We start from the raw sequence: 25214 nt of genomic DNA, 5'->3' as shown, positions 1-25214 counted from the left end.
CAATGCATTCAACTCCCTGGAGTGGGACTTGAACTGACAGCCATTTGACTCAGAGGCAAGAGTGCTGCTGCTGAGTCAAGGCTGACACTTGACCAGTACATCAGGACCCAATGTAATAGAGTGAGATTCCCTGAAGGACTCTCAACCCATTTCACTCTGGGGCCCGTTCAGTCCTTAACACCACAAACTGCAGTCAGTTTTCACAAATGTTAAACTTGGGAGTGTAAAGGCAGTATCAGAGACTTCAAAGCAGAATAAAATTCTGGATGTATAAAGTTCCTTAAAACCGTTCAACCAGGAATAATGAACTGAATAGTTAATATATACATTTCTTTCAGCAGAAGTGTACAGTTGATATGGGGGCGGGGACACAGTTTAGGGGGCGGGCCAGGTCTCTTGCCTGATTGGGCAGCTCTTCCATCAATCATTCTGATTGACCAATGACAGAGAGGCTAGTGTGGATGACACCTGCCCAGGTGCGTTGGGAGGTGGAGTTGCGGTCAGGTGAGGGTGGAGGAGACAGTCGGGGACAGCTGGCCCAGCGGTCGACTCACTGATCCTGAGAGGAGAAGGGCCCGCCGGGGACCCATTGCTCGGTCGGTACCTGTGGGGACAGTCGCTCGGCAGAGAGGGTGAGGATTGGGCGGGGGTGGGCTCTCCGGATGCTCAGCCAGCATCTCTGCCACACCCTGGGGCTTTTCGATCGGCCTTGTGTCCCTGTCCTTCTCCATCTTCCCTGTGCCCTTCTCCAATGATTAGAGTCTTTTTTCTGTCCTGTGCTGGGATCCCTCGACCCGCCTCTGTCTGGAGTAATTACTTAAGTCGCTACACTTTTTTTTTTGCAGATTGATAGTAATAGAAACACGGAACAGTTTCGCAGCATCTGAGCAGCTTCAAATTAAAGACTAATTTTCCTTATACCCATAAGGTTAACTTGTTTTCTGGAAAGGGACAAATTACAATTTAATGATTAATTTTTAGACAGTTGAATCCGGCAGGGAGCCATTAATTAAATTGTCTGAAAGCTGTCCGTCACTGAGCTTATGGCAAGAGGATGGCCGTGAAATATTTGTCTGTTTTACTTCTTTACAAACGGACTGTGTATTTATAGTACGTTCTGTTTTTATGGTGCAATTATTATGTTATTTTGATATGTGGTTAAGTAATGGGATGACTAGGAAGTTTTGAGCTAGCGACTAAGTACTAAACATCTGGTCATTTCGCAAAACCTTGGTTTAGTTTGTTGGTTGCACTCTTGCCTCTGAGCCAAAAGATAATGAATGGTTCCAGCTTCACTCTAGCAACTTAAGCCCATCGGGAGTGATAATTAAGTGCAGTACTGAGGAAGTGTCAGAGATGCCTTTTCAATTAATTTGTAATGAGGCAGGTTCAATAGATGATCTCAGATTAAAAGATCCCCTAGAAAACAATGACCATAACATGGTAGAATTTAGCATTCAGTTTGAGAGTGAGAAACTTGGGTTGGAAACAACTGTGCTAAATTTAAATAAGGGTAATTACAAAGGAATGAGGGCAGAGTTGGCTGGAATGGACTGGGAAAGGAGTTTAGCAGAAAAGACGGTTGATGAACACTGGCAGATGTTTAAGAAAATAGTTCAATACGCACAACAAAGATATATCCCAGTGCGGAAGAAGGATTCTAGGAAGGGGATAAACCAACTGTGGTTAGCCAAGGAAGTTAAGGAGTGCATCAAATTGAATGAAAAAACATACACTGTGGCAAAGATTAGTGGTAAGCCAGAGGTTTGGGAAAGTTTTAAAAACCAACAGAAGATGACAAAAAAAAAGGGAGGAAATAAAGTTTGAGGGTAAACTAGCAAGTAATACAAGAATGGACAGTAAGAGCTTCTTTAAATATATAAAAAGGAAGCGAGAGGCCAAAGTGAACATTAGGTCCCTTAGAGAACGAGGCTGGGGAAGTAATAATGGGGAACCAGGAAATGGCTGGGGAGTTTGCATATTTTTGCATCAGTCTTCATGGTAGAAGATACTAATAACATTCCAAAAATTCTAAATAATCAAGGGGCAAAAGGGGGGGAAGGGGGGGAAGTGGGGTGGGTGAAGGAAATAAATACAATAACTATCACTAGCGAAAAAGCACTAGGGAAACTAATGAGGCTAGAAGCCGATAAGTCCCTTGGACCTGATGGGTTGCATCCTAGGATATTAAGGGAAGTAGCTGTAGAGATAGTGGATGCACTGGTAGTATAATCTTCCAAGAGTCATTAGAGTCTGGAAAAGTCCCAATGTAACACCCTTATTCAAAAAGGGAGGGAGGCAAAAAATAGGTAAGTATAGGCCAGTTAGCTTAACATTCGTCATTGGGAAAATGCTAGAGTCTATTATAAAGGATAAAATAACTGCATTTAGAAATGCATAATATAATCAAGCAGAGTCAGCATGGCTTCATGAAGGGGAAATCATGCCTGACAAATTTATTGGATTCGTTGAGGAGGTACAAACAGGATAGATAAAGGGGAACCAGTAGGTGTAATATATTTGGATTTCCAAAAGGCGTTCGTTCGATATTGTACTGCAGATAAGGCTACTTAATAAGATAAGAGCCCATGGTGTTGGAGGTAGTATATTAACATGGATAGAGGATTGGCTAACCAATAGAAGATGGAGAGTTGGGATAAGGGGGGCATTTTCAGGATGGCAACCTGTAACTAGTGCAGTACCACAGGGATCAGTGCTGGGGCTACAATTATTTACAATATATGTTAATGACTTGGATGAGGGAAATGAATGTACTATCGCCAAGTTTGGGGATGGCACACAAATAGGTGGGAAGGCAAATGGTAAGGATGATGGAGTCTACAGAGGGATATAGACAGGTTAAGTGAGTGGGCAAAAACTTAGCAGATAGAATATAATGTGGGAAAATGTGAGGTTATGCACTTTGGCAGGGAGAATAGAAAAGCTGAATATTATTTAAATGGAGAAAGACTGAAGAAAGCTGCAGCACAGGGATTTGCAAGTCCCAAAATCCCAAAAAGCTAGCATACAAGTTCAGCAGGTAATAGGGAAGGCAAATGGAATGTTGGCCTTTATTTCAAAGGGAATGGAGTAAAAAAAAGGGAAGTCTTGCTAAAACTATACAAGGCACTTGTTAGACCACACCTAGAATGCTGTGAACTATTTCAGCCCCCTTATCTAAAGGAAAGATATACTGGCATTGGAAGCAATCCAGAGAAGGTTCACTGGTAGATCCCGGATATGGAGGGATTTTCTTATGAGGAGAGGTTGAGTAGGTTGGGCCTGTACACATTGGAGTTTAGAAGAATGAGAGGTGATCTTATTGAAACATATAAGAGTCTTAAGGGGCTTGACAGGGTAGATACTGAGGTTGTTTTCCCTTGTGGGAGAGTCTAGGACCAGAGGGTATAATCTCAGAGTAAGGGGTCACCCATTTAAAACAGATGAGGATTTTTTTCTCTGAGGGTAGTTAATCTGTGGAATTCTTTACAGCAGAGGGCTGTAGAGGCTGGGTTGTTAAGTATATTCAAGGCTGAGATGGACAGATTTTTGATCAGTAAAGGAATCAAAGGTTAAGGGGAAAAGGCAGGAAAGTGTAGCTGAGGATTATCAGGCCAGCCATGATCTCATTGAATGGTGGAGCAGACTCAATGGGCCAAATGGCCTACATCTGCTCCAAAGTCTCGTGGTCTTAAATGAGGCTTCATCTGTATGTTCAAAAACAAAAACTCTCACGGCTTTACTCATGATCAACTAGGAAAGGTTTCTTAGTCTGACCAACATCAATTTCTCAAACAATGCCAACAAAACAGCTTAACTATTTCATTGCCATTCTTGTTGTGTGCAGATTGCCTGCTGTATTTACCTCCCTTATGTTCAAAAGAACAATTTTTAAGTATCTCTTGCCATTCTGTGATTGCATGGCTAGCTTCTGCTTCAGCAAAAATTTGTAGTAAAATGTTCAAGAAGTAACAAACAAGTGCTCATAAAACAAGAAAGAACTCCTATTTATAATACACCTTTCACAATCTTGGTAACCTGAGGTGTTTCACAGCCACTGGGCTATGAAATAGGAGATCATTTATATTTGCATGCAATATACTTCCCTATCAGATTTCAGTTGTGTGATACATTGTCTTTTTTTTGTCATTCTTGCTTTGTTTCAGGCTGAGCTGCCTGTAACTGGGCCATTTCAAGTACCCAGTGGTTTTATTGATGGGCAGATTCAGGCAGAGACTGTTGTGCTTCCATTGTTCCAGCACTTTCATTGACTACAGCCCTTGCTGCACCTTTTGGGCATGACTGTTGCTGAAACAGTTGGGAAGCTGGCACAGGTTGTGTTTGTGGTTACCCTTTTTTACTTTGACCGTCATTTCCTGGAAACTATTTGTAAAGTTGTGGAGTTCAAATTAACTATTCCGATGCTGCTTCCGTTAATGTCAAGAGCTTGCAAGTTGAGGTATTTGTTTTAGGTTGTGAATTGTAATTATAATATTTTTTTGTTCAAATACAATGATTATATTTCATTTTTTTTTTGCACAAAAGAGTGGGTATGACCTTATATTTGGAAATTTGAATGTCTGCAAGGTTTTTGTTTCAGAAGCCTCCTCTCGCTGGTGACTTGTTATTTAACAAACCTAGTTTCAGTGTAGTTTTTGAGGGGTGTCTATGAGAACTCTGTTGCCTGTATGGCATCTCACTTAATGCCTGCTTGTGTTCAGACAGATCTACATCATTGTAGTCTAGATTTTTTGCTTGCACTTTCATCTAGCAAGCTCTAGGCTAATAGTATACCCTCTATCCAAATTCCCTCATAACTTTAGGCTTACTGACAGCACTGGATGCTCCCCTAGATCTGCCACCATTAAATGTTACAGTATTTATCTCTCTATGTAAGTTGTGCACATATATTCTCATTATGCTTGATCTCTTCCTATTTAGCAACTACAGATGTCTCTGTAAGCATAGAATCAGCTTCTATGTGTATGTTGATGATAACCTACTCTCCTTCTGCCTGCTGCTGCCTTCAAGCTATGGCACTGATCCATCACCTGTGCTGCTGAAACCCTTGTCCACACCTGTAGCAGTACTAGAATTGTCACTCACCACACTTCTCACCCTGCTTTTTAAAGACTATCTCTTCAGTGAGTTGGCCTTATCTCAGTTTGGTCTCTGAGTTAGAATGTTGTGGATTCAGGCCTCGCAGTGAAGATTTTAGCACTTAAATTAAGCCGCATGGAGCTGCGATCCTTTCAATGAGACATTAAGCCAAGGTCTCCGTCTGCCCTAAACTAGAATAAGAACAAGGGAGTTCTTCAAGTGTGCTGGCTAACAATATTCTATCAGCCAGCACTAAAACCAATAATATGGTCATTTAGTGCATTGCTGTTTGTGGGAACTTAGTGTGTAAATTGGCTGCCCTGTTTGTTTTTGCACTATAGTAGTGACTACAGTTCAGTCATAATTAACTGGCTGTAAAGTGTTTTGGGACATCCTGAGGTTTATAGATGCAAGTTCTTACCTTTTTTCTTGTGCCTTTACTTTTCTCCTCTTCAAAATTTCTTACTTCTTCCTTGGTGTCCATGTATTACTTTCACCCGCTTTTAAAGCTGTGAAGAACTTCATATAATTGTAAATTTGTGTTGGCACGTACTCTTTAACTTTACCTTAGTTTTGAGGGAGCTGGATTATTACAAAAGTAAAACTTAATTAAGCCAAAGAAAAATGTCGTTTGGAATGACAGTTGTATAATTTTGTCAGACAATGGTTTGGAATAATACCCTTTTCATATTTTCAGGAAGATTATTGCAAAGCAGCCAGCACAATGTCTCAGATCCAGATTCCTGGAAGTTCGGGATATGCTTTAATGAGTGATAAATCATTAGAATTCTATAAGGATCCTATGCATTTTTGCAACAGTCGAATTCATAGCTATGGAAGCAGAATTTTCCAAGCACGTCTCCTCAACAAGCCAACTTTATTTGTGTGTTCTGTGAAAGGAATGAAAGAATTGTTGTGTGGTAAGTATTAACCAGTTGAAAAGTGCTGGAGGTTTCAGTTGTTGTTGACTTTGACAAATGAAGGCAGAGAAATGACAAGTCATGTTATACCAAACAGGATCATAAACTGTGACTACATCTTAATACTTACTAACAAGTTGAATAACTTGGTATAGGTTATTAAATTGTTTAGATCCTGTTGGGTGAGGATGAGTTTGAGGGTCAATTTAGTAATAGGTGCTCCCAGAGTGGAGCCACGGTCTCAGGGAAGACTTATTAGAAAGTGTGGGGATTCTCCCCGTGATTCTTCATCAATTAATGGATAGGAAATCTTTGGAGTGTGATTATAATTACCTAATGTGTGTTCCAAGTATGCGATTATGTAATTTAAATTCCCTTATTTCTACAATAGCCAACTTAATTAGTGCAGGTTTTGTGCCTGAATAGGGGATCCATCAACATATAGCAATCAGCTAAACCTGTAAGTGGGATCCAGCCAGAAAACTTTGTGCTTTAATAACTTGGCACGTGAAACAAATCCCACCTTAATCCTCAAACCACATTCAGGAGCCTTTACTAGCTGTTTGCTTTATGAAGGTGAAAATTTGCCATCTGCAATAATAACTTCCACTTAACGTCACACCTTGTCCCAAAGCATGTTATCAGATAAAATGTGACACTGAGCCACATAAGGAGGTATTAGAATGGGTGACCAAAAGCTTGGTCAAAAAATAGTGGGTTTGAGATGTATCTTAAAGGAGGTGGAGAAACTTGGGTTGGGAATTCCAGGGTTTATACTATATCCTCCACTGCTAAAGATGGAGCTCTCAATGATGGGGCAAAGGAAATTGGGAATTATCATGAGGCAGGGGGTGGAATAATGTAGAGTTGTCCTTATAGGACTGGAAGAGGTTACAGAGAAATGGAGGAATTTGATTAATATGACCAGAATTTTAAAGTCAAGATATCCATGGACTGGGAGCTAGTGGAGGTCAATGGATGAACATGACATAGGACAGAGGAAATGCACTCTACTGTACAGCATCCTGGGATCCCTGAATAAGTATCATTTTGCTAATCCATTGGGAATCGCCTGAATTGGAACATTGGGAGGGTGTGGTTTGTTAGTTTCTCAAATGAAAAACCACACTCAAAAGTAGTTGGTCCGTCCCTTTAGTTAAGTTAGCTTCTAGTTGTGGTTAATTTGAGTTTTCTTGAAATGCTGATGAAGTTTGTTTGTGATATGTTGATTGCAAGTGACACAACTTGGAAATGTGGTAAGTGATGAGGCGAATAATATGGTATCAAATCTGGAGTTTAAAATGTTCAGCGGGTCTGTTGACTTTTCAGAGCACTTGTTAAACCTACCTAGAGAGCTTCCTTTTTCCTTCCCTGGGACAGCTCTGTGTGTCGATACTGACGTGCAGAATGATCTCAAAATGAGGATAGTTGAAGATCCAGGCTTGCTAAAGCCAAGTAGCTACTGTTCATGGAGCTGAGTTATCGGCACATGAACTGTGGCATTAAAAATTGCTCTGACCATGTTATCAGCTTGGCTTTTGGAAGCTTTAAGCAGATTTGACTGATCCTTCTAAACGCGAGGTAAATCGGAGGGGTTCTGTTTCCGGCAAGCAGTCGTCCCCACTGGGATGTCTCTTGGTACACCGCCTAGGGGATGCTCAATATCCAGGAGATGGCAATGAAAATCTACCAGAATTTGCATTTATAAAGCACCTTTTAATGTAGTAAAATGTTGCAAGGCTCTTCACAGAAGGGGACTTTAGGGCAGGTGATCAAAGAGAGGTTTTAAAGTGTGTTTTAAAGAGTGTCTTAAAGGTGGAGAAGGAGGCAGAGAGGTTCAGGTAGGCAATCCTAGTGTTTGGGGCCGAGACAGCTGATTGCATGGTCAGCAATTGTGGAATGGGGCAGGGGGGCTCCTGATCAGAATTTTTGGGAGGGTTGTAGGGCTGGAGGAGATTAGAGATAGCAAGAGCAAAGTCCATGTAGGAATTTGAACATGAAAATGAGAATTTTAAAATCAGTGGGTTTGTGGTCAATGTAGATCACACTTTATCTGCAGTCAATAATTATGGAACTAGGCAAAATACCTGGGCATTTTATTTATATTTAATATCTGTTTTTGGGGGCTGGATTTAATAAAGCCCATCATGGCGGGAACCTTGGTATCCGCGTCCTCTTCATCGATCTCCCAGCGGTGACAAAACCTCCCTTGCTTAAGTTCAAGGGTAAAAGAGACTGACCTGACCTTGCCCCCACACACCCCGCCCCCCCCGAAGTGATCCCTGTCCCTTCACTCCCCTTTTGGCCTGACATCCCAATGCGATCCTGGGCCTCTGTTGGGTGTATTGCCGCCAGCAGCTACTGCTCCTGATGCTGGTGGCAGGGGGAACTGTCAGCCTCTGGCCGGCAGCTGTTGGAGGGTGGGTCTTCTGCCACGGATACCTCAATCATTGGAAGGCCCTACAATGCCCAGTTAAGTGCCTGGAGGGCACTTGATTCTGTTGGGCCTCTCCATGGAACTGATCGGGGTTCCCTGCCAGTTCTCCAGCAGGTGAGATCCCTGTCAGCCCGGCAGAAATTCTGGCCAGAGACTGAAGGAGTTAATTAATAACTGCTCTCTCATAGTCTGTAGATGGTAGCATGTTTTAACTACCACCTTTCACTCCTTCGCAATGCTTCCTCGGCCCTAATTATGATTAGGAACCAACTTCTTATACTCGGGTCTATATAGTGTTGAGACAGTATTGCTATCCTTTTGTAGCCATCTCACTTTGTTTATCCTTCGTGTAATTTATGATAGGCTTGTTGTTGAGCAAGCGAAATTTACAGTGATCCTTTCCTTCCTAAAGACTTGGCTGTATTATTTTATTATTGCTGAAAAAAGAGACATGTCTAAGCTTTTCGTCTTGCATTCACCGGAACACCTCAAGAATACCAATATAAGGGGAAAGCAACAATTTACATTGTATGTGAGGAGAGTGCTGATTGGTTGGCAAGTGAACTCTGATTGGCAGAGATGTTGCCATGGAGAATGCAACATTTATGGTGACTGACAGTTAACTGCCAAGACACAAAGACAAAAATAGCTGGAAAAACTCAGCAGGTCTGACAGCATCTGTGGAGTGAAAGACAGAGTTAAAGTTTCGAGTCCGAATGACTCTTCTTCAGAACTGAAGAGAAATAGAAATGAGGTGAAATATAAGCTGTTTAAGGGGGGTGGGACAGGTGGAGCTGGAAAAAGGGCCAATGATGGGTGGAAGCAAAGGAGAGATTGCCAAAGATGTCATAGACAAAAGGACAAAGGGGTGTTGACGGTGGTGATATTAGCTAAGGGATGTGCTAATGGTGACATTAAGGGTGGAAAGCAGGATGAGCAAGGGACAGATGGCCCTAGTGGGGATGGGGTGGGGGAAGGGATCGAAATAGGCTAAAAGGTGGAGATAAAACAATAGATGGAAATAAAATTTAAAATAATAAATTTAAATTACTACTACTGTTGTAATTTAAATTACTACGTCACAGTTTTCCAAAGCGCTCAATTCAGAAATTGTTCCTTTTGGATTGATAAATTGCAAATGCCGCTCTATTATTTAAGAAGGGAGAGAGGGAAAAATGGAGAATCTACAGTCCTGTGGCTTTAATATTAGGTTGGCAACATTCACTCACTTGGTTCCTAATAATGATTGAGTAGCCCTTGGTCAAGTATGAGCTGATCAACATAAATTTGTGAAGGGCAGGTCATGTTCAACTAATCCTATTTGATTTTTTATTTGAGGAGGTCATTAATAGCATGGATAGGGGTATGTCTATGTATGTTGCCTAAATGGGTTTTCAGAAGACATTTGATGAGATTCTGCTCAGGAGATTAGAAACAAAAATTAGAGTATGAAGTTAGAGATAATCTTATGACATGAGTTGGAAGTGGGTTGGAGGGTAGGAGACAAAGAGTAGGGATAAAGGGATGTTCTCTGGCAGGTTGTGAAAAGTGGTCGTCCCCAGGGATCTGTAGTGACGCCTCAGCTTTTCACCATGTATATCAGTGACTTGTATGAAGAAGTATAAGGTTATATATCAAGTTTGCAGAACTTGAGATGGCAGAAGGCAGGATAAGTTGTGTGGCTTGGAGAGGAAGTAACAGAGGGACATAAGCATATTAAGTGAGTAAAACCAGTAGATATGGTTTAGCGTGAGGAAGTGTGATGTCACTCACTTTGTATAAAAGGAATACTTAATAGATTCATCTTGTAATGGGGAGAATACTTTTGAAGAGGTGAAAGATGTTCATATACACAAATTGCTATACATCAGTACAAAAGTTAATCTTGAAGGTTAATGGAATGTTGATCTATTTCTCACCTTAGGCTGCAAATGCAAAGGGGAGAAAGTTTTATTATTCAATTGTACCGAGCCTTGGTCAGATCCCATCTGGAGTATGGTGTTCAGTTTTTGGGCGCTGCATTTCAAGAAGAATATATTGACCTTGAGAAGGGTATCTAAAACACTGGAGCATAATCTTAAAATTAGAACTGGCTATTTAGGAGTGAAATCAGGACGTATTCTTTCATAAAATATAGTGGAAATCTCAAAGTGGCTCTAAATGTTGAGTCAGTTGGAACCTCAAGATCGATTGGCTTTGTCAGGTAAGGAAATGGATCAACATGGGTAAGTGGAGTTGAGGTGCAGATCAACAACGCTCTGAATATTAGAATAGACTCGAGGCTGAATGGCCTTTTCCTATCCGTCTGTCACTTACCTCCATTCTGTGTACAGACACAGTGAATAAAGATGTCAACATTGGAAGATTATCCTTCGAGCAAACACCTTTGCATGATGTGAATTCTGAACACCAGGGGTAAGTATCTGGATTTTGGGGTGTCCCAGAGCAAATCTTAGAATTTCTCAGGTGGAAGAATTTGTCTAGGATATTCGGGGAATATTGCAGTAGTTGTTAGGACTGAAGAGATTAGGGACTGTGTGAGTATGTATGCATTGTGATAACATTTCATTCTAAAGACAACCACTTTCTGATTACATTATTTACTTTTATTTGTGTTGTGATTAATTTAACTATGAAATTTGCCTGGTTCCATTCAAGCCTTGGATACAATTGATAACATAGTTTGTCTGGGCATATATAGGTCAGTAAATGGCTCTGTATTGGTTAAAGAACAAGAGCTGCCTAATAGTAAATGCATTCAATACAATGGAAAATTCAGTGCTGTTCTATTATATTATGGGGATTGTTTCTATTATAACATTGGCATTAATAAAAGCTGTAAAACACGAACAACTGGTTTTTTTGGTGAACATATTGAAAAGGAACACCTGAGTCTTTGAAATGCTAAAGAGGTATGGATATTGCGAATGTAAACAAGTTATTTTATAATATATTGTACAGGGCAGAAGAAAACCATCATTCTTCTGCTAAGTCTTTGAAAGTGTTATCTAATTAGTCCCATTCCCCTGCTCTTTCTTGATAGCCCTACAAGTTTTTTTTTGACTCTTTAAATTTGCCCTTGAAAGTTATGATTGAATCTGCTTCCCCTACCCTTTTCAGGCTGTGTAATGCTGCTCATAGCTCACAATGTATATTAAAAAGCTATCCTCCCTTTCCCCTTTGCTTGTCAGTTATCTTAAAATCCTATCTAACTAACTTTGTTTTTTCCCCTGGTACTGTAGATAATGTGACTTGTGCTGGTATGAAACCATGAGCAGCAGCAGCCTCCAGTACCTCATCCAATTCCCATCGTTCCTATGTGGCCAGCAACGGGTAAATTCTCCAATTCCCCCCTCCCTGGTGGGGACCCCTACTTGGAGGGTGCCCATAGTGTTGTAGCCCACCTCCAACCTGTGCTTTCTGATGAGGGTGACTCCCTGATAGAAGTGAGGGATTGGTGGATTTACCTCTAAGCATCAGATGCTGTTCAACTGTGAGGAACATTGCAGCCAAGTCCAATCTGACCTTTTAAATGTCCAGATGTGCTGACTTTCTGGAAAGGCTAACTGCAAGTTATTAGCAGGAAACCCTGACTATTTTTCTTCTCTCCTTTGATAAAGATGCATAAAATTAATTGGTTGTCAAGATGAGCCATATGAGCACAGGCCAGAGATCAGATATAGAATCTCCTTGGTTTATGACTCAATTCCACTCTGGGTGATACATTTACTAATTGAGCCACTGAGGTGCACTCCTTTGAAGTTTAAATAATTTGTAAGTGTGCATGACAGTGCAAATTTTTTAATGGGCTGATGTAGCAACATGCTGGATGACTGCCAATTCCTCCTCCATTTTCTGTTTGCCAGTTATTTTTGTTTGCAGACATTAATCAAAAGTTATACTAGGAAAATACTCCTCAAGAATTTTTTAAAAATTTGTTTTTTTTTTCTCACCCCCTATTTGTCGATTATTTAAAATTACTTTTGGACAGTTTTAAACTGTATTGACTGCTTTGCACCAATGCTGTCATGTTGCATGTGCAACCTGAATTCACAGCTGAGGCTGCACCTGATACCAGAGCACAGCAGAGTGAGAACCTCTGGAAAAGAGAGTAGCTCTCTTCTGCTTTACTTAAGTGTCGATTGGGGCCTTTACACCTGATTAGCAGTTTACGAACTTCCATGCCTTGTTTCCAGAGCTCCTGCTGAAGTTATAGCGAGAGATTGGAAGGAACCCTGAAGCCGTTAACAGACCCACAAATTTAGCTTTGGCACGCTGCTAGAACTGCTTGCAACAGTCAGCTTGTCTTGTGAATGCACCCATACGAACCTCTAACTGTTGTAATTTTCCCAAAGGATTGCTTTGGTATGAACTATGATTAGGTAATGTTTATGTGGAAAATAGGTAGTCTGCATCAGTAACAGTCATGTGATTGTGCCATTCCTAATTAATCTGTAATTATGCCCAGTTACATGTTAAGAGTCCTAATTTATATAATGGATGTGCTATTGAGCAACTCTCAGGAACATTTGGGTGCCTAATGAAATGTGCCGTAACCCACAATTGTTGCTTTTGCAGCTAGGATGTCAGTGTTTGAAAAAGATCCTTCTGCAGTTATGCATGAATTGTATGGTGACAATCTAGTAACAACAGATGGTAAGCTCATTACAATGGTGTACCTTTCTGAATGTATAAAGGTGTATGGAGGACACTGAAGTAGAATGTTTACTGTCAGCTGTTCACAGTTTGATGCCATTTATGTGTCACTATTTTACAGAGAAAGTCAATGTCTTTGACACATCCTATACTACCTCTATGTGTAAGCTGTTTGGAGACACCGTCTGCTTCGCAAATGGTATGTTCCAGTGTTTGTCTGAGGAAAGCAATTATGATATTAGCATGGAGTTTCTGCTGGGGCACAGTCAGTAAAATGCACTGGACACTGCGCTGGTTTGCCAAGGATTCAGGTTTCCACAGAAGCTCAAGGATGAGTCCAAACATAAAATCTCCCATAGATCAGCGCAATCAAGGAATCTCCCATGGATCAGCGCAATCAAGGAATCTCCCATGGATCAGCGCAATCAAGGAATCTCCCATGGATCAGCGCAATCAAGGAATCTCCCATCGATCAGCGCAATCAAGGAATCTCCCATCGATCAGCGCAATCAAGGAATCTCCCATCGATCAGCGCAATCAAGGAATCTCCCATCGATCAGCGCAATCAAAGAATCTCCCATCGATCAGCGCAATCAAGGAATCTCCCATCGATCAACGCAATCAAGGAATCTCCCATCGATCAGCGCAATCAAGGAATCTCCCGTAGATCAGCGCAATCAAGGAATCTCCCGTAGATCAGCGCAATCAAGGAAACTCCTGTAGATCAGCGCAATCAAGGAAACTCCCATAGATCAGCGCAATCAAGGAAACTCCCATAGATCAGCGCAATCAAGGAAACTCCCATAGATCAGCGCAATCAAGGAAACTCCCATAGATCAGCGCAATCAAGGAAACTCCCATAGATCAGCGCAATCAAGGACTGTAATCGATCACAATTGACTTGTGACTGATATAGGACATTCTCCAGCATCACAAGGGAGTGGGATTGGCAGGAAATGTACCACTCTTCAGTTGTCTGATTTAATATTCATGGTTCTACATTTTAATTGGTTTTAGTTGACTCCTTTGACCAGCAGGCATTTGAAGCCACATGGGTGAGTCCTGCTTTGCTGTAATTAACTGAATTTAGACTAATTTCAATAGAATTTTAAGTCATTGGAGCAGTAACAAGAAAAGCACCTAGGTTAGGCTTCAGTTGACTGCTGGTCACTGTAGGTACAGATGATTAATGCTGGTTTCACATGCTCATGGTTGCCTTTGCACTGGGCACATTATGATGAACACCACTGAAGGGGTACAGATGGTGGATGCTAGATGTTCAATCTGGGGATTAACTGTTTTGTGGGCAGGAACTGATTTTGGAAAATGGATTTATTGCCACAAGGAAAAAGCGTGGGGATGGGTTTTCAGTGAGGGTAGGATTTGTACTCGTCCCTCCAACACACCTCTGAGCTATTTTCCTGGGCCAGAATTAATTTACCATGCACAGTGGGTTTCCTGCTGTCTGGACGTAGCCGTTTGTGCAATGGAGGAAGCTTTGCTGGTGCTGCAGAAGAAAGGAGGGAGTTTAAGGGGGCAGAAGAAAGAAGGAACTGCAGCTGTTGTAAGCCTTGGTAGAGACAGGTGCCTACAAAGGTTTGAGTTGAGGGCCCTCTCCCTCGTTGGAAGAAATAGAGGCTTTTACTGCTGCCACTTTGGGCTTAATGCCTGGCAGACCCAGAAAGTGGCAGTAACTGAGGCGACTTAAAGAAAACAGAGCACAGAATGTGGGAAGGGGCGTGAGAAGAGGGAAATCAAGGTTGGGTTGCTATATTATTTCAAGCACAGCCCCTTGGTTGGGGTGGGGGAAGAATTCAACCCCAGTTGCCTTTAATGTTTAGAAGTGGTTAAGAATCCAAACGTGATAGTTGTATTTAACATGCAATTTAACTTCTATTACTTACTACTTAGAACCGATACCAGCTTGCATTTATATTGCATTCCTCATTGGCAGACAGGTACATTGGAGAAAGAGAAGTGATAGGTGATAATGCATGGAGAATGAGCTAAGTCTAGGAAGGGGACCTAAGACTGGTCAAAAAGAAACCTGGGAGGAAGGTCGCAAGGTAGAAGGGACTGTTTAGAGAGTCTGAGGGGAGGATCTGAATGTGCAGTTGTCAGTAGTGCGGTGAAGTGAATGAGGGCGAGGGATGTCGTGTTTTGAGGTGTGGAGGGTAGGAAGACATCACCAAGGTAGGGTGAGGTGAGGCCCGGGAACCTTCTGAAAACAAGGATGTGAATGTTGAAATGATTATATTGGGGTGCCTGGTGGCTCTCTGAGAGGGTGAGGGTGCAGGGAAAATGGAACAGGGTGCCAGGAGCGGAGGACTGTGTAAGAAGGACTGATTGCAGCTGAGGAGACCTGTTTGAATGTTATGAAACTTGCGGAGTGTTTTTTGGGAGGTGGGCATTCATGAAATCGAAATGATGAAAGCGTGGAACAGTCTCCAAAACAGGAGAGGGGTGATAGTTGAAGGAAAGCAGTTTGACAATAGAATAACTATTGGAAAGAAAGATGATTCCAGGGTTCTGCATCTCTTTCAATCAGCTGGAAATGTAGACAAAGAAAGAGCTTGTTCTTTTTTTACATTCTTAGGACGTTTTCCAGCCAATTAATTACTTTTGAAGTGTAGTTACTGTTCTAATGTAGGAAACACAGTAACCAATTTGCTGGCAACGAGCTCACGTGCACAGCAATGAAATAAATGATGAGATAATCTGTCAGTGATGCTGGTTGAGGAATAAATATTGTCCAAAACACTAGTTTCTCCAGATTTTAATATTAGACGGGCAATTGAACTGGCAAGACTGGGCAACTCTTGTTTCTTTCAGCCCCTTGAGCCAGTTCCATCATTTAGTTAGGTCGTGGGTGTTCTGCAACTCTGTTCCGCTTACCCACACTTGCTCCATAATCCCTTGATTTCCTTACCCATCAAGAATTTATTCACCCCAGCCTTGAAAGTTTCAATTGAACCCCAGCATCCATAGTGCTTGGTGCAGTGGTGTGAATAACATGGTAGAACTGTCATTGGTATACCTGTAGAAGCTGATGTCAGCCGAGTAGATTTTAAGCCCCACCCCGCCGGCGAATACGCTGTGCAACCTCACCACCGCCAACGCTACTGCTTTCCTGTGGGTCCTGATAATCTGCTTTTGACAGTAGAGCTAACACCTGCTGGAAGGCAGTGGAGCCTTTCTTTAAACATGCAGAACAGGTTAAAATGATGTAGTCAGGCACCAACAACTATCTTTGCTTCTTTGCCTATGCAGAGAACCAACAAGGATATGGAATCGAGGTTTGAAAGATAAGTTTCTTTGTAGTTTCTGGGCCAGCAGGTGCAAGGGTTTGCTACAGGTCTTAAGGGAAACTCTGGGCCTCCTCTGCCATGATTACTCCCTCCTGCACCCAACTGCTTAGCTTGGTGCTGAAGATTATTTCCCTTTGGGCAGCAGGAAGCTGCAGGGTACTCAAACTATTCCCACCTGCTGACCAGATCATGCCAAGGTCGTGTGGGAGACTGATAACAATAATACAGATGAGGCCCAGAAATTGAGGTCCACACCATTCTCATGCTTCCAGTCATCTTTACACTAGCCTGCACTCTCTCATCCCTCATTAAAATCATCCCCTGTGTTTCTGGTTAATGCTTCCAATGGGTAGCATGTGTATAGTGCAGAAGAGTAAACTAAGATGCCCCCACCACCCTCCACTTCAGGATTCACCAAAGGAGTGTGACAATGGCCTGGATCTTCCTTGGAGCAGCAGTCATCATTGGATTGCCGCTCCACTTGAACTTTTTCCCACCTTGATGCTACTCCGCATGTCTTGCCACGTCTTCTGAACTGCAGCAGTGTGGAGCACAGTGTTCCTTGGAGATTTCCATCGGATCGCAGTAAAGTCAGGGGAAGACAGGACACCCCTTTTTTACGGCACTAGCCACAGTATAATTTTTAAAGGTCCACGGTGAATAGGTAGGGTGTTGGGTGAGGTGGGTGGGCGGGGTCGCAGGTGGAGGCTGGGGATGTCTGGGGGTTTAGTTGGGATCCTTGTGAATAACTGAAGATGATAGGGCCTAGAACGCTGCCTTGAAGAACTCCAGTAGTGATGTCCTGGGTTGGTTGGCCTCCAATGACCACAACCATTTTCCTCTGTACTTGGTATAACAACAACCAGTGGAGAGTTTTCCTCCAATTCCCATTGCCTTCAATTTTACTAGGGCTCCTTGATGCCACATTCAGTCAAAATGCTACCTTAATTTTAAGGGCAGTCACTCTTGCTTTACCTCTGGAATTCAGCTCATTGAGTTTTTTTGTTATTCATTCATGAGATGTGGCACTGCTGGCTAGGCCAGCATTTATTGCCCATCCGTCATTACCCTTGAAGGTGGCAGTGAGCTGCCACCTTGAACCACTGCCACCCATGAGGTGTAGGTATACCCACAGTGCTTTTAGGAAGGGAATTCTAGGATTTTGACCCAGCAACAGTGAAGGAACGGCAATATAGTTCCAAGTCAGGTTGGTGTGTGGCTTGGAGGGAAACTTTGCAGGTGGTGGTGTTCTCATGCATCTGCTGCCCTTGTCCTCCTTGGTGGTAAAGGTCGTGGTTTTAGAGGGTGCTGTCAAAGGAGCCTTGGTGAGTTGCTGCAGAGCACCTTGTAGATTGTGTACACTACTGCCACTGTGTGTTGGCGGTGGAGAGAATGAATATTGAAGATGGTGGATGGGATGCCAAATAAGTGGGCTGCTTTGTCCTATATGGTGTTGAGCTTCTTGAGTGCTCATGGAGCTGCACTCATCCAGACAAGTAGAGAGTACTCCATCACACACCGACTTATGCCATGTAGATAGTGGACAAACTTTGGGGAGTCAGGAGGTGAGTTACTCGTCACAGAATTCCCAGCCTTTGACCTGCTCTTGTAGCCACATAGTTATATGGCTAGTTCAGTTCAGTTCAGTTTCTAGCCGATGGTAACACCCATGATTTTGATAGTGGAGTATTCACTGATGGTATTGCCATTGAATGTCAAAGGGTTATGGTTAGATTCTCTCATGTTGGAGATGGTCATTGCCTGGCATTTGTGTGGCACAAACGTAACTTTCCACTTATCAGCCAAAGCCTGAATGTTGTCCAGGTCTTGCTGGATATGGACACGGACTGCTACAGCTACAGAAAAGTTGAATGAAAATAAAGCTGGATCCAGCATTGACAAGGTCACACACTGCCTAGTTGACCCAAGGTCATCCTTGCTTACATCTGGGGACTTGTGTCAAAATTGGGAGAGATGACCCACAGACTAGTTAAGTAACAGCCTGACAGTCATACTCACTGAATCATACCTTGCAGCCAATATCTGAGACTGCTCCATTATCGTCCTTGGGTCTGTCTCACTGATACAGGCGGGACAGAGTGGTATGGAGTTGGGAGGGACTGGCCCTTGGAGTGCTCAACATTGACCCATGGCATCAGGTTAAACATAGCAAGGAAACCTCTTGCTGATTACCACCTACTGTCCTCGCTCAACTGATGGATAGTACTCCTTCATGTTGAACACCACTTGGAAGAAGCACTGAGGGTAGCAAAGGTCAAAATATACTCTAGTTGGGGACTTCAGCGTCCATCGCCAAGAGTAGCTCGGTAGCACCACCCTGACCCAGTTTGTGGAATCCTGCAGGACACATCTGCCAGACTGGGCTTGCAGGAAGCCTTGAAAGAACTAACAAGAGAGAAAAACCTACTTGACCTCACGCTTGTCAATCTATCTGTCACAGATGTCCATGACACTATTGGTAAGAGTGACTGCTCAACAGCCCTTGTGGAGACAAAGCCCTGTCTTCACATTGAAAATACCCTTCCTGTTGTGTGCACTACCACTACATTAAACGGGATGGATTCAGAACAGAGAAAGCAGTTCAAAACTGGGCAACCCTGAGGCGCTGTGGGCAATCAGCAGCAGAATTTTTTTCAATCACAATCTGTAACTGCATGGCCCACCATATCCCTCACTCTATCATTACCATCAATGGGGAGTGCAGGAGAGCATGCCTGGGCAACAGCAGGCATACCTAAAAAGCTGCACCACAGGATTACCTGCATGCTGAACTGTGGGAGCATTATGTGATAAACAGAACTAAGCATTCTAACAACCAATCAGACCAGATCAAAGCTTTGCAGTCATGCCACATCCAGTCATGAATAGTGGTGGACAATTAACTGAAGGAAGAGGCTCCACGAATATCTCCATCCTCAGTAATGGGGGAGCCCATTATATCAGTGCAAAAGACAAGGCTGAAGCATTTGCAACCATCTTCAGCCAGAAGTGCCCAGTGGACGATCCATCTCCGCCTCCTCCTGAGGTCCCCCAGCATCACAGCCTTCAGCCAATTCGATTCACTCAGGGTGATTTCAAGAAATGGCTGAAGACAGTGATGCCGCAAAGGCGATGGACCCTGGCAACATCTTGGGCTGTGGTGCTCCAGAACTAGCTGCATCCATAGCCAAGCTGTTCTGTTACAGCTTCAATGCTGGCATCTACCTGACCATGTGGAAAATTTTCCAGGTATGTCCTGTCCACAAATGCAGGACAAAGTCATTCCAGCCAGTTACTGTCCCATCATTCTGCTCTCAGCAAAGGAATGGAAGGTGTTGTCGACAGTGCTATTAAGCGACACTTACTCAACAATAACCTGCTCACTGCTCAGTGAGGGGGCAGGCGCCCTTTGCTCCAGACCTCATTACAACCTGTCCAAACATGGACAAAATAATTGAATTCCTGAATGGAGTTGAGTGACTGCCTTTGACACCTGGGCAGCATTTGACTGAATGTAGTATCAAGGAGCCCTAGCAAAACTGAAGATGATGGGAATTGGGGGTGTGAAGGAGGGAGAAAACTCTCCAGTGATTGGGGTCATACCTAGCACAAAGAAGGATGATTGTGGTTGTTGGAGGCCAATGATCTCAGTCCTAGCACATCATGTGGAAGTTCCTCAGGATAGTGCCTTTGGTCCAACCATCTTCAGCTGCTTCATCAATAATCTTCCCTCCAAAGGTCAGAAGTGGGGATGTTTGCTGATTTGCGCACTGCTCAGTACCATTCGTGACTCTTCAGATAGTGAAGCAGTCTGTACTCAAGACAACATTCAGGCTTGGGCTGATAAGTGGCATGCAAAATTGGTGCCACATTAGTGCTAGGCAATAACCATATCCAACAAGAGAGAATGTAATCATCTCCCCATGACATTCAATGGCATTGCCATCACTCAGTCCTCCACCATCAACATCTGTGGGTTATCATTGACCAGAAACTGAACTGGACCAGCCATATAAATACCATGGCTACAAGAACCTTCCAAACCTATGACCTCTACCACCTGTTACGGCAAGGGCAGCAGACACATGGGTACACCACCACCTGCAAGTTCCCCTTCAAGTCACACCATCCTGACTTGGTACTTTGTCACAGTTCCTTTACCGTCACTGGTTCAAAATCCTGGAACCCCCTTTCCTAACAGCATTGTGGGTGTCCCTACAACACATGGACTGCAGCAGTTCAGGAAGGGAGCTCATCACCATCTTAAGGGCAATTAGGGATGGGTAATAAATGCTGGCATAACCAATGATGCCCACATCCCATGAATGATTTCATTTTTAAAAAAATGCATGTCCGAGGCTGGGAATTGTTTGGTGAGCAACTCACCACCTGACTCCTCAAAGCTTGTCCACCATATGCAAGTCAGGAGTGTGATGGGATATTCCCCACTTGCCTGGATGTGTAGTTCCACCAACACTAAAGAAGCTGAACAACATCCAGAACTAAACAGCCCACTTGACCTGCACCCTATCCACCACCTTAAACATTTGCTCTATCCACCACCAGCACACAGTGGCAGCAGTGTGTACCATCTACGCAATGTATTGCAGGAATTCACCAAGCCCCTTCAGACAGCATCTTCCAAACCAGTGAAACCTTTAGCACTTGGAAGGACAAGGACTGCAGACGCAGTGGGAACAACACCACCCGAAGATTCTGTCCAAGCCACACCCCATCTCCTGGCTTTGAAATATATTGCTGTTCCTTCACTGTTGCTGAGTCAAAAGCCTGGAACTGCACTGTCAGTGTACCTACACCCCATTGACTGCAGTGGTTTGAAAAGGCCACTCACTGCCACCTTCTCAAAGACAGTTAGGGATGGGCATCAAATGCTGACTTTGTTACTGACGCTCACATCCTGTGAAGGAAATAAAGCAAGCCCAGGAACTGCTAATCTGAAGCTTCAGAGTCTCTTATACTTGGTCAGATCTGAAGTGCTGTAGACTATGCAATAATGGAGATCACCAGAATTGTGAATGTCATTGCAACTTGGGGCTTGGTGGTGGGGTTTAGCACTGGTGCAAGTTGTTGCTTGAGATAATACAAACGTATTTGAAAGTAATTTGAAGTAGCTAATCGTATTAGAAGTAGATCCAAATGCTTGATTGCATTTGTTAAATGTCTGAATTGGGCACCCTGTGGTTATGATATAGATACAGGAAACATTGTTAGTTATAGGTGCTCAAATATGGTAAATATTTTTATATAAATTGAACTGGAAGCAATTTTACACAATGTAATATGTGTAGCTAAATATATGACTTGAGGTCAGAAAGGCCCAAGGTGTCTGTCTTTTTAAACAGCATACACACAGAGACACTCTTGTTCGGGTATGTCTCCAAAACCTCTCCAGATTCTTGTAATTGGACTGCTTGGTGCCTCTCCTTAAATTGGGTCTCCAGATTTCCTGCTTCAGTTTGCTCCAGCACGCATGTGATACTATGGAACTATTATGTTAAATTGTGTAGCTTTGCTATAAAATTGCAGATTATTGTGCTGCTTTGAGGTTTTTTCATGTATTTTTTTCTAACAGATTTTATCTGCCTCCCTGCCAGACAGGTAGGCTTAAAATTGAGTCCATACTGACAAATATATTTATTGCTTGTTTTCATTGAATTTCTCATGACCTGGGCCTACATGAAACAAAGCAATCACAGATGAGGAAGACCATTTAGCCTATCTTAATTCATCCATCTCGAGTGACAAAGTCCACCAACTAATTGGTCCTTAACTGAATCCAGTGTTTAAAACTCCCCACTCTATCTGGGAGTCCATTACCCTTTGTATATAGAAGAATTTCCTAACATCAGTCCTAAACCTTTTTTTCCCACTGGTTTAAGCCTGTGTTCCTTCCCCACTTTTGCAATGTGCAGTAGTATTCTGGATTTACTTTTTCCATTCCCAGAGCTATCTTATCTATCTCTACAAGATCACCTCTTTAGCCAATTCCTTTCAAGGTTGAAAAGCCAAGGTTTTCCAGTGTTTTCTCAATTGCGGTTCCTCTCTGTACACACTCCAATGTTTGACTATCTCCTTGACCAGAACTGTACATGGTATTGAAAGTGTGCCATGATGAGACCATTTTGCAACGTGATCATGACTTCCTCTGACTTGTATTCTGGTGTTAAGGGCTGTATGGTTTTTACTGGCTTTGATTCCTGCTGTGCATTGGTTGGACATGTTGAGTACTAAGGCCCCTTAATCTCATTAAACTTCACTCATAGCTATTTCAACACTCTTCGTGGACTACATGTTACCCATCTGCAGTATTTTAACACCTTGTCTGTGAAATTTCATTTGTTGTTCTGTCCACTTACACGTTCTGTGATTTCTGATTTGCCTCCTCTGATTCCACTGCTTTTCCTCTTAGTTTGGTAACACCTGCAAACTTGACCAACGCATTCTTAGTCCAGTTCTTAATAGACCTGAGTTTACAACACAAACTGTCACTAAATTGACAATTTTGATCGTTGGGAAACGCAAAACAAATGCCAGGGGCTGCTCTTCTGAGGCCGTGACTAATAACTGATTGTTGAAACAGAGTGCAAGAAGCTTCATGCTGCATGTGGCTTGTGTTAAAATGCTGCTTAAAACCTACCTCTTTGGTCATCTGCCCTGACGCCTTCCTCCTTTTACTCGATGTCAGTTTTTGTCTGATTACGTAACTGTGAAGCACTGTGCTACACTTTGCACATTTAAAAACTTCATATAAATGCAAGTTGTTGTTACATCAGACCAGGGCAGTGTTTGATGTTGGCACTAGGTGCCCAATCAGAATATATTTCATGACATTTTATTTTACAAGAACTACTACAAATACTTCCATTTTCCTTTCCTCAAAAGCTTTCTAATACGTTTAGATTCATAGTCTGTTTATTCTTCCACAGTAAAATTAATAGGTGGAGGATGCTGCTACTTGTATTCATCAAAAAAACAGATTTTATATTTTTTGACTTGTGGTCACTGGTGAACTGCTTTGGGTTTTGCTAAGTCATCGTGAGTCATAACAAATCTCTTTAGTGACTTACTAAGCTCTTGGAATAATTTGTTTTGAGGTCACTAACTATAACTTGCTGAAAGCCAACTGCTTCTGCCTCAGAATGAAAAATAAATCTTGATTCCTTTGTTTTTTCTTACCCCCATAAGTTTAAAGCATAATGTGTGCTGTTCTAATACATCTCCCCCAGGGTGCTTGGTTACAAATTGAAAAGAATGCACAGATAGCATCAGAAGGCCCTGGCCTGTCTTTACTTAACAGTTTTGGGAATGATGAATGGAGGGATGTATACAATCGGCCCTTTTGAGTTTAAAGGGAGAGCATGATTAGAGCCTGCCACTAGTGCATATTGAAAAACTTGCATGTGGTCTTATGGTGCTGGCAAATTGTAGCCGCTCTGCACAATTTCTTCCTGTGAGGGAGCATTACATCATGAGACAATCCACGTTATGCAAGAAGCTGGTAGAACAGGATTGAGGAGTTAGTCTTGTTTTAAATAAATTTACACAGGAATGAGAAATGTATCATTTGAGTTGTAGTTTTCACTGCTCCTGTAGAACTACAAGTTCCACAACCTGCTGAGACGCTTTAAATAGTAGGGTTAGGTAGGTGTGAGTTATTGAGTATCAATGATTTATTTACTACAAGCTACCTTGCCAGTTTATACAAGTAAGTGCTTGCTGCTTTATTGGACTACTGAAGGAGAGAGGAAAAACAGTTACTTGACTAGTGCCATGATGAATCCCATGATAAGGAGCGCACTTGGAGCTTCACAGGGTTTTGAACAGAGCTTATAACCCATCCTTTCCAATGTGGGGATGGTGGCCTTGTGCCTTGACCATGCTGTGGCGTCTAACAATTTGAGTTCCAAGAAAGGATCACACACACAGAAACTCAAAAATGTTCATGCATTAATATATTTTTTTTAAAAGTCCCTGAATCGCGATGTAGGCTGACACTGTCTTCCAGATCTGTAGTTGTTATGATCGACTACTAGATGTTTTTGGTGTTAAAAGTTATCGTTTATTTCCTTAGAGACTGGGCAGTTCAGAGGACTGCTAGCCACCTGGGTTCAGGAAAAACTCTCAACCACAGGAGTTTTGCTTACAGCTGGCTTATCACCATAAATTACCTGATGGCAACTCCTGCAGTATGATGAGTTTATGACTTGCACATCATAACTTCTAGGACCCACCATATGCATGTTCCAGCACTCCCGAGTACTCTGGCCCAGGATTTTCATACATACTGTACCAACGGTGCATTTCTCGTACCTGTTTAGAATTCCTCTCATAGTAATACTGCTGGTGTTGCTTCATGCCTAGAGATGCAGGAGTGTCTTCCTCAATCGAATATTGAGACTGTAGGACAGTGTTCCTGCACAGGAAATAGTGTTGTGTACCTCTGACCCATAAGTCTCTGTGATGAACTTGTACCTACGCCTTCACTCGGTGTGTTGTGTCAATCTTCCAGAGCTAGAAACTCTGATCAGACTCTGTGCATTTCATGAAGAACTGGTTGACAATCTTTTTGATGGCATTCTTGGCTTTGCCATTGGACTGCAAATAGTGAGATAATGTTGCATATCTCAATCACCATCTCTTGACAAACACTGCAAATTCTGTGGGTGCAAATTGTGAATCTTCCTACTAGCATGTCTGGTATCCCAAATCCTGCACGCATCTCTTAGAGTTCTCTCAGAACACTGCATCTAATAAAGTTACTTTAATAATTGC

At 42.6% G+C, this 25214-nt stretch overlaps 1 protein-coding gene across 9 annotated transcripts in view; it reads left to right on the top strand.

Moving 5' to 3' along the window:
• The first annotated feature begins 512 nt into the window (after positions 1 to 512).
• Positions 513 to 25214, top strand: part of LOC144690605 (uncharacterized) — a 131243-nt gene continuing 106541 nt past the window's right edge. For 4 of the 9 annotated variants that reach the window (XM_078558275.1, XM_078558333.1, XM_078558315.1 and 1 more), the window contains exons 1-5: positions 540 to 632; positions 4824 to 4892; positions 5798 to 6020; positions 13036 to 13113; positions 13235 to 13312. In XM_078558275.1, coding sequence (XP_078414401.1) covers positions 4869 to 4892; positions 5798 to 6020; positions 13036 to 13113; positions 13235 to 13312 — 403 coding nt within the window. In that variant the 5' untranslated portion in view covers positions 540 to 632; positions 4824 to 4868. Of the gene's footprint in view, positions 633 to 4823; positions 4893 to 5797; positions 6021 to 13035; positions 13114 to 13234; positions 13313 to 25214 lie in introns of all 9 variants that reach the window. The other 5 variants (XM_078558282.1, XM_078558292.1, XM_078558298.1 and 2 more) reach the window with 5 other exon arrangements.

The sequence above is a fragment of the Cetorhinus maximus genome, chromosome 2 (assembly GCF_964194155.1).
Source record: "Cetorhinus maximus chromosome 2, sCetMax3.hap1.1, whole genome shotgun sequence".
Taxonomy (NCBI): domain Eukaryota; kingdom Metazoa; phylum Chordata; class Chondrichthyes; order Lamniformes; family Cetorhinidae; genus Cetorhinus; species Cetorhinus maximus.
The sequence above is the reverse complement of the archived record's forward strand: the minus strand, read 5'-3'. Positions and strand labels throughout refer to the sequence as shown.